Source organism: Anomaloglossus baeobatrachus, chromosome 3 (assembly GCF_048569485.1).
Source record: "Anomaloglossus baeobatrachus isolate aAnoBae1 chromosome 3, aAnoBae1.hap1, whole genome shotgun sequence".
NCBI lineage: Eukaryota > Metazoa > Chordata > Amphibia > Anura > Aromobatidae > Anomaloglossus > Anomaloglossus baeobatrachus.
In genome coordinates, this window is record NC_134355.1 from 567,290,544 (window position 1) to 567,306,374 (window position 15,831).

General features: G+C 44.4%; 1 protein-coding gene across 1 annotated transcript in view; it reads right to left on the minus strand.

Annotated features, from left to right (window-relative positions):
- LOC142295561 (uncharacterized) overlaps positions 1–15,831 on the minus strand; it is a 45,288-nt gene that overhangs the window by 17,472 nt on the left and 11,985 nt on the right. The window contains exon 3 of the mRNA XM_075338663.1: positions 14,411–14,894. Within this exon, the coding sequence (XP_075194778.1) occupies positions 14,411–14,894 (484 nt within the window). The remainder of the gene's footprint in view (positions 1–14,410; positions 14,895–15,831) is intronic.

The window sequence follows — 15,831 nt, forward strand, 5'->3', positions numbered from 1 at the left end:
ATTGCCAGGTGCAGTAGCAGAGGGGCACAATTCCTTGCACTGTTTTATTGTTCTAAAATTAGTTATTCAATATTATTTAATAAAATTACAGTTTTAATCTATTTATTCTCAGTTTTTTACTCAGAATAAAATCTGAGACTGTGTGGAAATCTGTTTAGCTCACTACAATTAGGAGAATATTTATTTAAATAGAGTTTATTTTGTTGATAATATGGTGTAATAGGGGGGCAAGGGGCACAATGCCAGGCACAGTAGCAGAGGGGCAAGGGGCACAATGCCAGGCACAGTAGCAGAGGGCACAATGCACGGCACAGTAGCAGAGGGTCAAGGGGCACAATGTCAGGCACAGTAGCAGAGGGGCAAAGTGAACAATGCCGGGCACAGTTGCAGAAGGGCAAGGGGCACAATGCCTGGCACAGTAGCAGAGGGGCAAAGGACACAATGCAAGGTGCAGTAGCAGAGGGGCACGAGGCACAATGTCAGGCCAAGTAGCAGAGAGGTGAGGGGCACAATGCCAGGCACAGTAACAGAGGGGCAAGGGGCACAATATCATGCACTGTATATAAGGAGCAAAGAACATAATGCCTGGTGCAGTAGTAGAGGAGAAATTGCCACAATACCAGGCACTATAATAGAGGGTCCAAACAAGAAGCCTCATGGTTATACCTTAAGGTCTCATGTAGGTCACACTGGGAAGGGTATACATTGACCCTCCAGTGTGACCACGAGACAGCACACTCCAGAAGACATATAATAAACAAGAGCACGAGGAGTTTTGGTGCAAAAATAGAAAATTTTATTTTAATCTCAATAAGTAACAGGAAGAGAGTAAAGGACGTACTAAGCACAAGAATAGGGAATAAATACCTAGGTCCCGTGGACCACTAATATCAGTATTAATGAAAATAAATAAATTAATACATTAATACAGTGGGACTCAAAGTTTAGGTAGACCTATCAAGGTCACAGAGCATATTGTGAGCTAGGCAGGACACTAAAGTATTCTATATCTAATATATACTTATATAGTAAAAGGCTGTATATGGTATAGTGTAGTATAGTATAATATACAAAAGGTCAATACAAGAGCCTATATCAAAGGGTATAAGTTTAAATGGAGTGCCTGTCTGCTCACAGCTGTGGTGCAGGGGAGCCAGATCAGAGAATGGTCTCCATCTGGGTCCCATGAACCCCAGCCATGCTAAATTTTAGAAATATAGGCAATTGCTAAAAAGAGCCCACATGAAGTCACACATATAATTCATTATAGGTAAGGCAATGCATTTACAAATAATCCACTCATAAGGGAGCCCCTGAGACAAGTAAGGATCAACAATGTATAGTGTATATTAAGAAGTCTCAGCAGTAACCCATATATGGAGTGGGTCATGGGCAAAAGTGGAGCGCTTACCAAATAAGTGAAGTGGTGCAGGGGAACCCAGCCAGAGGGGATCTCCGAAGGCCGTTTCGCGGTATACTACCGCTTCTTCCGGGAAGAGTAAGTGCGGTGTGGGTGAGCCGCGCCACCCTTTTGAATGTTCACCACCCGGTCACATGATATCAATCACGTGACCGGATGTCAGGGAATGCAGGGACACCCGCACAGCCGCATAACGGAGCCCCGCGCTGCACACTAAGTGCGCATGCGCGCGACGCATCAGAGGGAGCGCAGCGTCACAGTTCCCCAGCAACAGGAGGGACACATGGGGCGCAAATCGCCCGGACAAGCACACAGGCACCCGTGGAACCCATAAGTACCAGGTGCACATCGGGCACTACACTCCCTGCGCCCCTCCTTGTGGCGAACAATGGAGAGCAGAGTAGATTAAAGAAATTATATTATAATGGACATACATAGTCCGTAACCAACCGCTAAATGTGTGACACATCACCAAGCATGTCGCCAGGCTCAGTGGGGGGACGCGTCACCACCGACAAGCGTGGCAGCTGCTCAAGGTGTAAAGTAAAACATTTAGGGTTTTTTTGTCCAATTTATGGGCAAAATGCCCATAGAGCTGCTCCCATACACAAAAAAAAGGGTGGGGGGAGGGGAATGAGTACAGTAATGGGAATATACGATTTGTATGCATGTCTAAAAGAACTGAACTATCGGACAGGCCCAGAGAAATAAGTGCTATGATAGAAGAGGAGAATCATCAGATGCAAAAATACTCGCATGTAATTACACATGTGTGGTATATCAACAAAACATATACATATATGTATTATGATATAAATAACATATATTATAAATATACGTGTTTTCTTAGAGTAAGGAAGGGAAGGAAAAGAGGGGGGAAGGGAAAAGAAGGGGGAGGGGGGAGAGGAAAGGGGAAATGAAAAGAGAGAAAAGGAATACGTATAGCACACGTATAGATGTTCATGAAAATGATGACACGTTCCTCTTCAATGTGGGTTCACAATCCTAGTTAGATGGCTTGAATGATGTCAGCACACACCGCAATAGGTCAGAAAAGATGGGGGGGAGGATGAAGAACAAGAAACCTAGTAACAAACAAAAAAATATGAGTATATATACAACACAAAATTTAAAATTTAAAAGCATGTGAACAGGAGGATCATTATTAGTTTACTCAGACCCGCATGCGGTAGATTCTCAATCCCTGACCTCTCACGCCTCAAAATCATAACTTTTATATGATTTAAATAATCACTGTGTAGGTATTAAAGATATATATTATAATGATTTAATGGGGCAAGAGGGTCAGGGATAAAGAAAGGAAGGGGAGGAACAGAAGGCCCAAATCCTCAAGCAAGCATGGAATTTATAAGAAAGGGGCAAAACTAATGGACTCATTCAGACCAGCGGGAGTAAGCGTACCCAGAACAGAGATCCAGCGGGTCTCAGTCTGTCCGAGACGTTTTAAAGGTTGCCCCCCCTGATGCCCCCATGCACAACATCTATCCCCAGAACCTTCAATGATCTAGGGTTACATTGGTGCGCAGTCCTAAAATGTCTGGGTAAGGTTTTTAGGGTTGAAATGTCAGTTACCGTCTTGGCTCCACAAATATCCCTCACGTGTTCTCGTGTTCGGATACGGAGCTCACGTGAGGTTAAGCCAATGTATATCAACGGGCAAGCACATGTTGCATAATAGATAACATGGGTGGTATGACATGAAATATACTCCTTAATTTGGAAAGTGCGAGAGCCATCGGCAGAGGAAAAAGAATTCCCCCTGCCGATGTTAACACATGCCACACAGTGCCCGCATGAGACACAACCCCTTCTAGGTGTGATCACACCAAAAAAGTTTGAAGGGGCTGGTACATAGTGGCTACGCACCAAAAGATCACGTAGGTTCCTGGATCTCCTAGAAGTCATGGAAGGGGCATCCGGGAGGCAACCCTTAAGGGCTGGTTCAGCCTGTAGAATGGGCCAATGTTTCATCAATATATGGCGCATATTCTCCCACTGCTGACTGTATGTTGAAATGAACCTAATGGTATTCTCAGTCCTCTTAGGTTTTGATGGTAATAAAAGTTGTCCCCTAGTATTATGAATGGCACGATTGTAACCATTCTTGATGGCCCTCCAATTGTATCCGCGGTCACGAAATCTCCCCTTGAGATCATCAGCTTGACGTCTAAAACTGGCCTCTGTCGAACAGATCCGCCTCATCCTGAGAAACTGACCAATCGGGACCGCTTTGATGGTAGAGTAGTTATGCGCAGAAGATGCGTGTAAAAGCGAATTTACAGAGGTAGACTTCCTGAACACATCAGTCTGGACGACCCGGTGACGGTCCAATTCCAGACTGATATCCAGGAAGTCAATCTTATTGAGGCCAAATTGGTAAGTGAGTTTGATGTTATAAGGATTTTGATTCAAGTCCTTAATGAAATCCCCGAGCTCCTCGGCTGTGCCCTGCCACAGAAACAAAATGTCATCAATATACCTCATCCAGCACAGCACATGGTCAGCCGCCCGCCCGCCCTCGCTGCCAAACAGTCCCCTCTCCCAGAACCCCAGGAAGAGGTTGGCATATGAAGGCGAGCAGGCCGCCCCCATGGCTGTGCCGTGGGTCTGTAGATAGAAATAATCTTTGAAAACAAAAAAATTGTGTTTTAGGACAAAGCAGAGGAGCTCGAGGATTAATTCAGATAAGTGCAAATCCAGATTGGTAATTCCCAGGAGGAACCGAACCGCCGTGAGGCCATCAGTATGTGAGATGCATGTATATAGTGCTTCGACGTCAGTCGTGACCAAGAGTACTCCAGGATCCACAAATATCCCATCGACCCTAGTCAGGACATCCGTAGTGTCCCGGACATATGAGGGAAGAGTTTCTACCAACTGTTTCAAATAGTAGCCCAAAAATGTACAAATTGGATCACTCAATCCCTCAATGCCGGACACTATGGGACGCCCGGGTGGGTCAAGGGGGTCTTTGTGGATCTTGGGTAGGAGATAGAAAGTCGGGATCTTAGGGGACACAGTGAGAAGGCCATCATACACCTTCTTAGTGATTATACCATCATCCAATGCTTGCTGTAAAATGAGTGACAGTGCAGCCAAAAAGCGAGGTAAAGGGTTATAATTCAATTTCTGGTATGTATCTCTGTTCCTTAGCTGCCTGTAGGCTTCCCTCTTGTATTTGTCACAAGGCCAGATTACAATGTTGCCCCCCTTGTCCGAAGGTTTAATTACCACATCAGACATTGATTGTAATTGTCTGAGTGCAAGGCGGTGGTTGCGGCCCAAGTTATCACCATGCCTCTGAGTGGTGATTTTAGTGAAATCTTGGGTCACCACCTTGGTAAAAATATCCACCGCCGCACATAGGGACAAGGGGGGAAACCTTGATGACTTAGGATAAACACCTGGAGGAAACGTACCTTGGGTTTGGGCATTCTGCTCCTCAAATAAATCGTTAAGTGCTTGAAGTGCCTCTCTTTCAAGAGTGCTGTCTAGCCCGTCCTCTCCATGGCCTCGATGGTGAAGCTTCTTAAGGATCAGCTTCCTCGCGAAGAGGTGCAGGTCCTTTACTGCAGTGAAGAGATTAAAGCAGTTAGTCGGTACAAAGCTCAACCCCTTAGAGAGTACCTCGAGTTGGTGTTGCGTTAGGATATGATTAGAGAGGTTAATTACCTCCAAGGCGTTCGGCTTTTTAGTGGGTTTCCCCTTTGTTGGATTTTTTGACTGGAGATTAGTTTGTCGATTCCTGCCTCTCGTATTGATACCATAGGTTTCAGTGATACCAGAGGTACTGGAGGTTTCCCCAACGGATTCATTATCAGAAATGGCTGACTGCAGAGAGGTTGAACGGGAGCGGGATGCAGAGCCAGACCTAAAAGGAGGTCTGGATCTGCCACCCGGCACCCTCCAGCGATACATCTTATTGTTGTTAAAATCATTCAAATCTCTCTGCAGTTTCTTAAATTTCAAATCTTTGACTTCCTTGTCCCATTTCTCAACCAACTGCTTCAGCTCATCCTCAAATGCAGCAAAGGACTCACGGGGCAGATCACGAGAAATTGAAGCCTGTAATTCTTCCATTTTGCGTTCAAAATCCATCAAGGATTGAAAATTGTATTTAATCAAAAGTTTCATGAAGCCACGAGAGCATGTACCAGACAGCATCTTCCATTCGTTTTTAAATTCTTTGTCTTCCACTCCATAGGAGGGGAAGACCTGGACTCTGAGGCCTCTGGGGATGAGGTCCTTTTCCAGGTATTTTTCTAAAAAAGATTTTTTCCACCACATGCGGGTCCTTTTCCTAAGGATGCCCTTATATTTAATAATCCTCTCTTTAACTCCATCATCCACACCCTCTGGGATGGTATTATTCCCGTCTTTAAACGCTTTATCAAGTTCTAGGAGCCACGTCTGGTCACGTGTCCCAAAGTCTATGATGAACCACGGCCAAACTGTGAAAAACACAGAGACAATCAGTATCCAAACAAGAAGCCTCATGGTTATACCTTAAGGTCTCATGTAGGTCACACTGGGAAGGGTATACATTGACCCTCCAGTGTGACCACGAGACAGCACACTCCAGAAGACATATAATAAACAAGAGCACGAGGAGTTTTGGTGCAAAAATAGAAAATTTTATTTTAATCTCAATAAGTAACAGGAAGAGAGTAAAGGACGTACTAAGCACAAGAATATGGAATAAATACCTAGGTCCCGTGGACCACTAATATCAATATTAATGAAAATAAATAAATTAATATATTAATACAGTGGGACTCAAAGTTTAGGTAGACCTATCAAGGTCACAGAGCATATTGTGAGCTAGGCAGGACACTAAAGTATTCTATATCTAAGATATACTTATATAGTAAAAGGCTATATATGGTATAGTGTAGTATAGTATAATATACAAAAGGTCAATACAAGAGCCTATATCAAAGGGTATAAGTTTAAATGGAGTGCCTGTCTGCTCACAGCTGTGGTGCAGGGGAGCCAGATCAGAGAATGGTCTCCATCTGGGTCCCATGAACCCCAGCCATGCTAAATTTTAGAAATATAGGCAATTGCTAAAAAGAGCCCACATGAAGTCACACATATAATTCATTATAGGTAAGGCAATGCATTTACAAATAATCCACTCATAAGGGAGCCCCTGAGACAAGTAAGGATCAACAATGTATAGTGTATATTAAGAAGTCTCAGCAGTAACCCATATATGGAGTGGGTCATGGGCAAAAGTGGAGCGCTTACCAAATAAGTGAAGTGGTGCAGGGGAACCCAGCCAGAGGGGATCTCCGAAGGCCGTTTCGCGGTATACTACCGCTTCTTCCGGGAGGAGTAAGTGCGGTGTGGGTGAGCCGCGCCACCCTTTTGAATGTTCACCAGTGTGCAGCGCGGGGCTCCGTTATGCGGCTGCGCAGGCGTCCCTGGATTCCCTGACATCCGGTCACGTGATTGATATCATGTGACCGGGTGGTGAACATTCAAAAGGGTGGCACGGCTCACCCACACCGCACTTACTCCTCCCGGAAGAAGCGGTAGTATACCGCGAAACGGCTGTCGGAGATCCCCTCTGGCTGGGTTCCCCTGCACCACTTCACTTATTTGGTAAGCGCTCCACTTTTGCCCATGACCCACTCCATATATGGGTTACTGCTGAGACTTCTTAATATACACTATACATTGCTGATCCTTACTTGCCTCAGGGGCTCCCTTATGAGTGGATTATTTGTAAATGCATTGCCTTACCTATAATGAATTATATGTGTGACTTCATGTGGGCTCTTTTTAGCAATTGCCTATATTTCTAAAATTTAGCATGGCTGGGGTTCATGGGACCCAGATGGAGACCATTCTCTGATCTGGCTCCCCTGCACCACAGCTGTGAGCAGACAGGCACTCCATTTAAACTTATACCCTTTGATATAGGCTCTTGTATTGACCTTTTGTATATTATACTATACTACACTATACCATATACAGCCTTTTACTATATAAGTATATATTAGATATAGAATAATTTAGTGTCCTGCCTAGCTCACAATATGCTCTGTGACCTTGATAGGTCTACCTAAACTTTGAATCCCACTGTATTAATGTATTAATTTATTTATTTTCATTAATACTGATATTAGTGGTCCACGGGACCTAGGTATTTATTCCCTATTCTTGTGCTTAGTACGTCCTTTACTCTCTTCCTGTTACTTATTGAGATTAAAATAAAATTTTCTATTTTTGCACCAAAACTCCTCGTGCTCTTGTTTATTATATGTCTTCTGGAGTGTGCTGTCTCGTGGTCACACTGGAGGGTCAATGTATACCCTTCCCAGTGTGACCTACATGAGACCTTAAGGTATAACCATGAGGCTTCTTGTTTGGATACTGATTGTCTCTGTGTTTTTCACAGTTTGGCCGTGGTTCATCATGGACTTTAGGACACGTGACCAGACGTGGCTCCTAGAACTTGATAAAGCGTTTAAAGACGGGAATAATAACATTCCAGAGGGTGTGGATGATGGAGTTAAAGAGAGGATTATTAAATATCAGGGCATCCTTAGGAAAAGGACCCGCATGTGGTGGAATAAATCTTTTTTTTTTAGAAAAATACCTGAAAAAGGACCTCATCCCCAGAGGCCTCAGAGTCCAGGTCTTCCCTTCCTTTGGAGTGGAAGACAAAGAATTTAAAAACGAATGGGAGATGCTGTCTGGTACATGCTCTCGTGGCTTCATGAAACTTTTGATTAAACCCAATTCTCAATCCTTGATGGATTTTGAACGCGAAATGGAAGAATTACAGGTTTCAATTTCTCGTGATCTGCCCCGTGAGTCCTTTGCTGCATTTGAGGATGAGCTGAAGCAGTTGGTTGAGAAATGGGACAAGGAAGTCAAAGATTTGAAATTTAAGAAACTGCAGAGAGATTTGAATGATTTTAACAACACTAAGATGTATCGCTGGAGGATGCCGGGCGGCAGATTTAGACCTCCTTTTCGGTCTGGCTCTGCATCCCGCTCCCGTTCAGCCTCTCTGCAGTCAGCCATTTCTGATAATGAATCCGTTGGGGAAACCTCCAGTACCTCTGGTATCACTGAAACCTATGGTATCAATACGAGAGGCAGGAATCGACAAACTAATCTCCAGTCAAAAAATCCAACAAAGGGGAAACCCACTAAAAAGCCGAATGCCTTGGAGGTAATTAACCTCTCTAATCATATCCTAACGCAACACCAACTCGAGGTACTCTCTAAGGGGTTGAGCTTTGTACCGACTAACTGCTTTAATCTCTTCACTGCAGTAAAGGACCTGCACCTCTTCGCGAGGAAGCTGATCCTTAAGAAGCTTCACCATCGAGGCCATGGAGAGGACGGGCTAGACAGCACTCTTGAAAGAGAGGCACTTCAAGCACTTAACGATTTATTTGAGGAGCAGAATGCCCAAACCCAAGGTACGTTTCCTCCAGGTGTTTATCCTAAGTCATCAAGGTTTCCCCCCTTGTCCCTATGTGCGGCGGTGGATATTTTTACCAAGGTGGTGACCCAAGATTTCACTAAAATCACCACTCAGAGGCGTGGTGATAACTTGGGCCGCAACCACCGCCTTGCACTCAGACAATTACAATCAATGTCTGATGTGGTAATTAAACCTTCGGACAAGGGGGGCAACATTGTAATCTGGCCTTGTGACAAATACGAGAGGGAAGCCTACAGGCAGCTAAGGAACAGAGATACATACCAGAAATTGGATTATAACCCTTTACCTCGCTTTTTGGCTGCACTGTCACTCATTTTACAGCAAGCATTGGATGATGGTATAATCACTAAGAAGGTGTATGATGGCCTTCTCACTGTGTCCCCTAAGATCCCGACTTTCTATCTCCTACCCAAGATCCACAAAGACCCCCTTGACCCACCAGGGCGTGCCATAGTGTCCGGCATTGAGGGATTGAGTGATCCAATTTGTAAATTTTTGGACTACTATTTAAAACCGTTGGTAGAAACTCTTCCCTCATATGTCCGGGACACTACGGACGTCCTGACTAGGGTCGATGGGATATTTGTGGATCCTGGAGTATTCTTGGTCACGACTGACGTCGAAGCACTATATACATGCATCTCACATACTGATGGCCTCACGGCGGTTCGCTTCTTCCTGGGAATGACCAATATGGATCCGCTCTTATCTGAATTAATCCTCGAGCTCCTCTGCTTTGTCCTAAAACACAATTTCTTTGTTTTCAAAGATTATTTCTATCTACAGACCCGCGGCACAGCCATGGGGGCGGCCTGCGTGCCATCGTATGCCAACCTCTTCGTAGGGTTCTGGGAGAGGGGACTGTTTGGCAGCGAGGGCGGGCGGGCGGCTGACCATGTGCTGTGCTGGATGAGGTATATTGATGACATTTTGTTTCTGTGGCAGGGCACAGCCAAGGAGCTCGGGGATTTCATTAAGGACTTGAATCAAAATCCTTATAACATCAAACTCACTTACCAATTTGACCTCAATAAGATTGACTTCCTGGATATCAGTCTGGAATTGGACCGTCACCGGGTCGTCCAGACTGATGTGTTCAGGAAGTCTACCTCTGTAAATTCGCTTTTACACGCATCTTCTGCGCATAACTACTCTACCATCAAAGCGGTCCCGATTGGTCAGTTTCTCAGGATAAGGCAGATCTGTTCGACAGAGGCCAGCTTTAGACGTCAAGCTGATGATCTCAAGGGGAGATTTCGTGACCGTGGATACAGTGGGAGGGCCATCAAGAATGGTTACAATCGTGCCATTCATAATACTAGGGGACAACTTTTATTACCATCAAAACCTAAGAGGACTGAGAATACCATTAGGTTCATTTCAACATACAATCAGCAGTGGGAGAATATGCGCCATATATTGATGAAACATTGGCCCATTCTACAGGCTGAACCAGCCCTTAAGGGTTGCCTCCCGGATGCCCCTTCCATGACTTCTAGGAGATCCAGGAACCTACGTGATCTTTTGGTGCGTAGCCACTATGTACCAGCCCCTTCAAACTTTTTTGGTGTGATCACACCTAGAAGGGGTTGTGTCTCATGCGGGCACTGTGTGGCATGTGTTAACATCGGCAGGGGGAATTCTTTTTCCTCTGCCGATGGCTCTCGCACTTTCCAAATTAAGGAGTATATTTCATGTCATACCACCCATGTTATCTATTATGCCACATGTGCTTGCCCGTTGATATACATTGGCTTAACCTCACGTGAGCTCCGTATCCGAACATGAGAACACGTGAGGGATATTTGTGGAGCCAAGACGGTAACTGACATTTCAACCCTAAAAACCTTACCCAGACATTTTAGGACTGCGCACCAATGTAACCCTAGATCATTGAAGGTTCTGGGGATAGATAATGTGCATGGGGGCATCAGGGGGGTCAACCTTAAAAAACGTCTCGCACAGACTGAGACCCGCTGGATCTCTGTTCTGGGTACGCTTACTCCCGCTGGTCTGAATGAGTCCATTAGTTTTGCCCCTTTCTTATAAATTCCATGCTTGCTTGAGGATTTGGGCCTTCTGTTCCTCCACTTCCTTTCTTTATCCCTGACCCTCTTGCCCCATTAAATCATTATAATATATATCTTTAATACCTACACAGTGATTATTTAAATCATATAAAAGTTATGATTTTGAGGCGTGAGAGGTCAGGGATTGAGAATCTACCGCATGCGGGTCTGAGTAAACTAATAATGATCCTTCTGTTCACATGCTTTTAAATTTTAAATTTTGTGTTGTATATATACTCATATTTTTTTGTTTGTTACTAGGTTTCTTGTTCTTCATCCTCCCCCCCATCTTTTCTGACCTATTGCGGTGTGTGCTGACATCATTCAAGCCATCTAACTAGGATTGTGAACCCACATTGAAGAGGAACGTGTCATCATTTTCATGAACATCTATACGTGTGATATACGTATTCCTTTTCTCTCTTTTCATTTCCCCTTTCCTCTCCCCCCTCCCCCTTCTTTTCCCTTCCCCCCTCTTTTCCTTCCCTTCCTTACTCTAGGAAAACACGTATATTTATAATATATGTTATTTATATCATAATACATATACGTATATTTTTGTTGATATACCACACATGTGTAATTACATGCGAGTATTTTTGCATCTGATGATTCTCCTCTTCTATCATAGCACTTATTTCTCTGGGCCTCCCCGATAGTTCAGCTCTTTTAGACATGCATACAAATCGTATATTTCCATTACTGTACTTATTCCCCTCCCCCACCCTTTTTTGTGTATGGGAGCAGCTCTATGGGCATTTTGCCCATAAATTGGACAAAAAACCCCTAAATGTTTTACTTTCCACCTTGAGCAGCTGCCACGCTCGTCGGTGGTGACGCGTCCCCCCTCTGAGCCTGGCGACATGCTTGGTGATGTGTCACACATTTAGCGGTTGGTTACGGACTATGTATGTCCATTATAATATAATTTCTTTAATCTACTCTGCTCTCCATTGTTCGCCACCAGGAGGGGCGCAGGGAGTGTAGTGCCCGATGTGCACCTGGTACTTATGGGTTCCACGGGTGCCTGTGTGCTTGTCCGGGTGATCTGCGCCCCATGTGTCCCTCCTGTTGCTTGGGAACTGTGACGCTGCGCTCCCTCTGACGCGTCGCGCGCATGCGCACTTAGTGTGCAGCGCGGGGCTACGTTATGCGGCTGCGCGGGCGTCCCTGGATTCCCTGACATCCGGTCACGTGATTGATATCATGTGACCGGGTGGTGAACATTCAAAAGGGTGGCGCGGCTCACCCACACCGCACTTACTCTTCCCGGAAGAAGCGGTAGTATACCGCGAAACGGCCTTCGGAGATCCCCTCTGGCTGGGTTCCCCTGCACCACTTCACTTATTTGGTAAGCGCTCCACTTTTGCCCATGACCCACTCCATATATGGGTTACTGCTGAGACTTCTTAATATACACTATACATTGTTGATCCTTACTTGTCTCAGGGGCTCCCTTATGAGTGGATTATTTGTAAATGCATTGCCTTACCTATAATGAATTATATGTGTGACTTCATGTGGGCTCTTTTTAGCAATTGCCTATATTTCTAAAATTTAGCATGGCTGGGGTTCATGGGACCCAGATGGAGACCATTCTCTGATCTGGCTCCCCTGCACCACAGCTGTGAGCAGACAGGCACTCCATTTAAACTTATACCCTTTGATATAGGCTCTTGTATTGACCTTTTGTATATTATACTATACTACACTATACCATATACAGCCTTTTACTATATAAGTATATATTAGATATAGAATACTTTAGTGTCCTGCCTAGCTCACAATATGCTCTGTGACCTTGATAGGTCTACCTAAACTTTGAGTCCCACTGTATTAATGTATTAATTTATTTATTTTCATTAATACTGATATTAGTGGTCCACGGGACCTAGGTATTTATTCCCTATTCTTGTGCTTAGTACGTCCTTTACTCTCTTCCTGTTACTTATTGAGATTAAAATAAAATTTTCTATTTTTGCACCAAAACTCCTCGTGCTCTTGTTTATTATATAACTATAATAGAGGGGTAAGGGGCACAAGACCAGGCACAGTAGCAGAGGGGAAAGAGCTACAATACTAGGGACAAGGAACACAATGCCAGACGGTGTAATATAAGGTCAAGGGGCACAATGCCAGCACAACAGCAGAGGGGCAAGGCCCCTTCTACAGTAGAAGTGAACCACCATTGAGCATTGTCACGTACACTGAGCAGGCCTTGCGTTGTATTTCCACATTGGATATCCTCTACACAGCATCACACTTACTTAAAGGGAATTTGTCACCAGGTTTTTGCCACCTAATCTGAAAGCAGCATAATGTTGAGACAGAGTTTCTGATTCCACCGTTGTCACTTACTGGGCTGCTTAGGTGTAGTTTTGCTAAAATCACTGCTTAACCAGCAGTAGATTATCACTAGAGGACTATGCCAGGTAGTCCAGCATATTCATGTGCTCTGTGTAACCCCGCCCCCAGCATTGATTGGCTTTTTACTGGATACATTGTATAAGGTATAATGCTGCCAATCGGTGGTGTAGATGAGGTTATAGAGATCCACATTCAAATAACTACTAGATCTGCAGCAGAGAAAACAGTGATTTTATCAAAATGACAGAAAACAGCTCAGTAAGTGACACATCGCCCAAATCAGGGTCTCTGCTGCTACATTATCTCAAATGGGGGAGCATATCCTGGTGACAGATTCCGTTTTATATGTAAATAATTCAGGTTTTTCTCCTGTACTGGTTAGTGCAGCCTTCCTCACACACTGCACAGAGCTTCTGTTCTCAGATTGCAGTTGACAGAGAGGCATGTGAGCAGATCTATCCATCAGCCTCCTGAAATAGCACAACTGCTTTCCCATGTGCAGCATTTTTCTATCGGGCAGTCTGATGGAAAGTCACATACTCCTCCACCAACAGACATTTTGTGCACTGGATAGATATCCAATAGTATTTTTCATACAATAGGATATAACCTCATACAGTAGGACACTTTATTGGGTGATAATGGGGTTACATGTTTTCAGTGCTTGGATACAAAAGGATTCCAGAGAATGATGAAAAAATTGTTTAAAAGAACAGAGAGTCCTCAGTGGTTGATACCTTTTAATGGCTAACTGAAAAGATGGTAATAATTGCAAGCTTTCGAGACTACTCAGGTCTCTTCATCAGGCATGGTATAACACAAAATCTGAAGAGTCACGTATTTATACATACGTGACTCTTCATACGTGACTCTTTATACATACGTGACTCTTCAGATTTTGTGTTATACCATGCCTGATGAAGAGACCTGAGTAGTCTCGAAAGCTTGCAATTATTACCATCTTTTCAGTTAGCCATTAAAAGGTATCAACCACTGAGGACTCTCTGTTCTTTTAAACAATTTTTTTATCTCTACTGGCTAACACGGTACAAAGATATATTTTACTTGTAAGAGAATGATGAGTCATTAATATTATCTCCATAGATTCCACCGTAATCCTCCCCGAATATCTGCAGACAAACTTCATCGCCAACATCTAAGGCCAGGAGCACAGAACCAGATGCCTGATCTACATTATTTGTCTGAAACTGGTCAAAAGTGAACATGATGGGTTTGTGATTCTTGTATAATCCAATCTTGACATCCTTCATGTAGACGGTGAGATGGTAAGAGAATAAATAAAGGCCCTTTATATGGCAGGTGAACTTTCCTGTGGTGTCATCATAATGGCGTTGCTCATTATAAAATACTTTAGTGAAGCGTATGGGGACGTTTGGTGTGGAAACTCTAGTTGTTAGTCCCATACTAAAGGCTGAACGGTGCAGAAATGGACTCTCTCCAGCTTGACCTTGGGGGCCTGTGAAGCCACGTGGACCTTCAGGTCCTGGAAGTCCTAGTTCACCAACTTCTCCCTTCTGTCCCTTAACACCTGTGAATATTAATAGAATTTGCATGAGTATTTCCACGTACTGCTATACAATTACCTTACATTTTGAAGCAGATTCAATTTAAAACATAAAATTGGCATATACAGTATTTGGTTTGTGCTTCACTTCTGTGGCCAGTAACCTCAGACCTGGGTGACTGGTGATTACTATGCTCATAGAAGCCATGATACTGTGTGTGGGGGTCCTGTGGGCTTTCATATTGTGTAGGGGTATCATACTAAAGCCTGCTTTACACGTTGCAATTTTGCATACGATATCGTATGCGATTTGCAACGCCCCCATCGTATGTCTGGCACGTTCAATTTGTTGAATGTGCCGCACAAACGATTAACCCCTGTCACACATACCTTCCATACGACCTCGATGTGGACGGCGAACATCCACTTCCTGGAGTGGGAGCGACGTTCGGCGTCACAGCGACGTCACGCGGCAGCCGGCCAATAGAAGCGGAGGGGTGGAGATGAGCGGGACGTAAACATCCCGCCCACCTCTTTCCTTCCGCATTGCCGGCTGGAGCCGCAGGTAAGATCTGTTCAATGTTCCCGGGGTGTCACACACTGCGATATGTGCTACCTCGGGAACATTGAACAACCCGACGTGCAATTCGTCAGGATTCAACGAAGTGTATGCGATGAACGTTTTAACGTTCAATCGTAATCGCACGTACCTGTCACACACTACAATGTACCTTACGATGCCGGATGTGTGTCACTTACGACGTGACCCCGCCGACACATCATAAGATATATTGTAGCGTGTAAAGCGGGCTTAAGTGGGGGGGCTGTATGAACTATCATACTGTGTGTGTGAGGTCTGTGAAGGCCATGATACTGTGTATCAGAGGTTGTAGGTGTGGCACCCCTGAGGCTTCAGTCACCACAGTGTACTACATCTCCCTTAAGATGTAGTACTCATCCC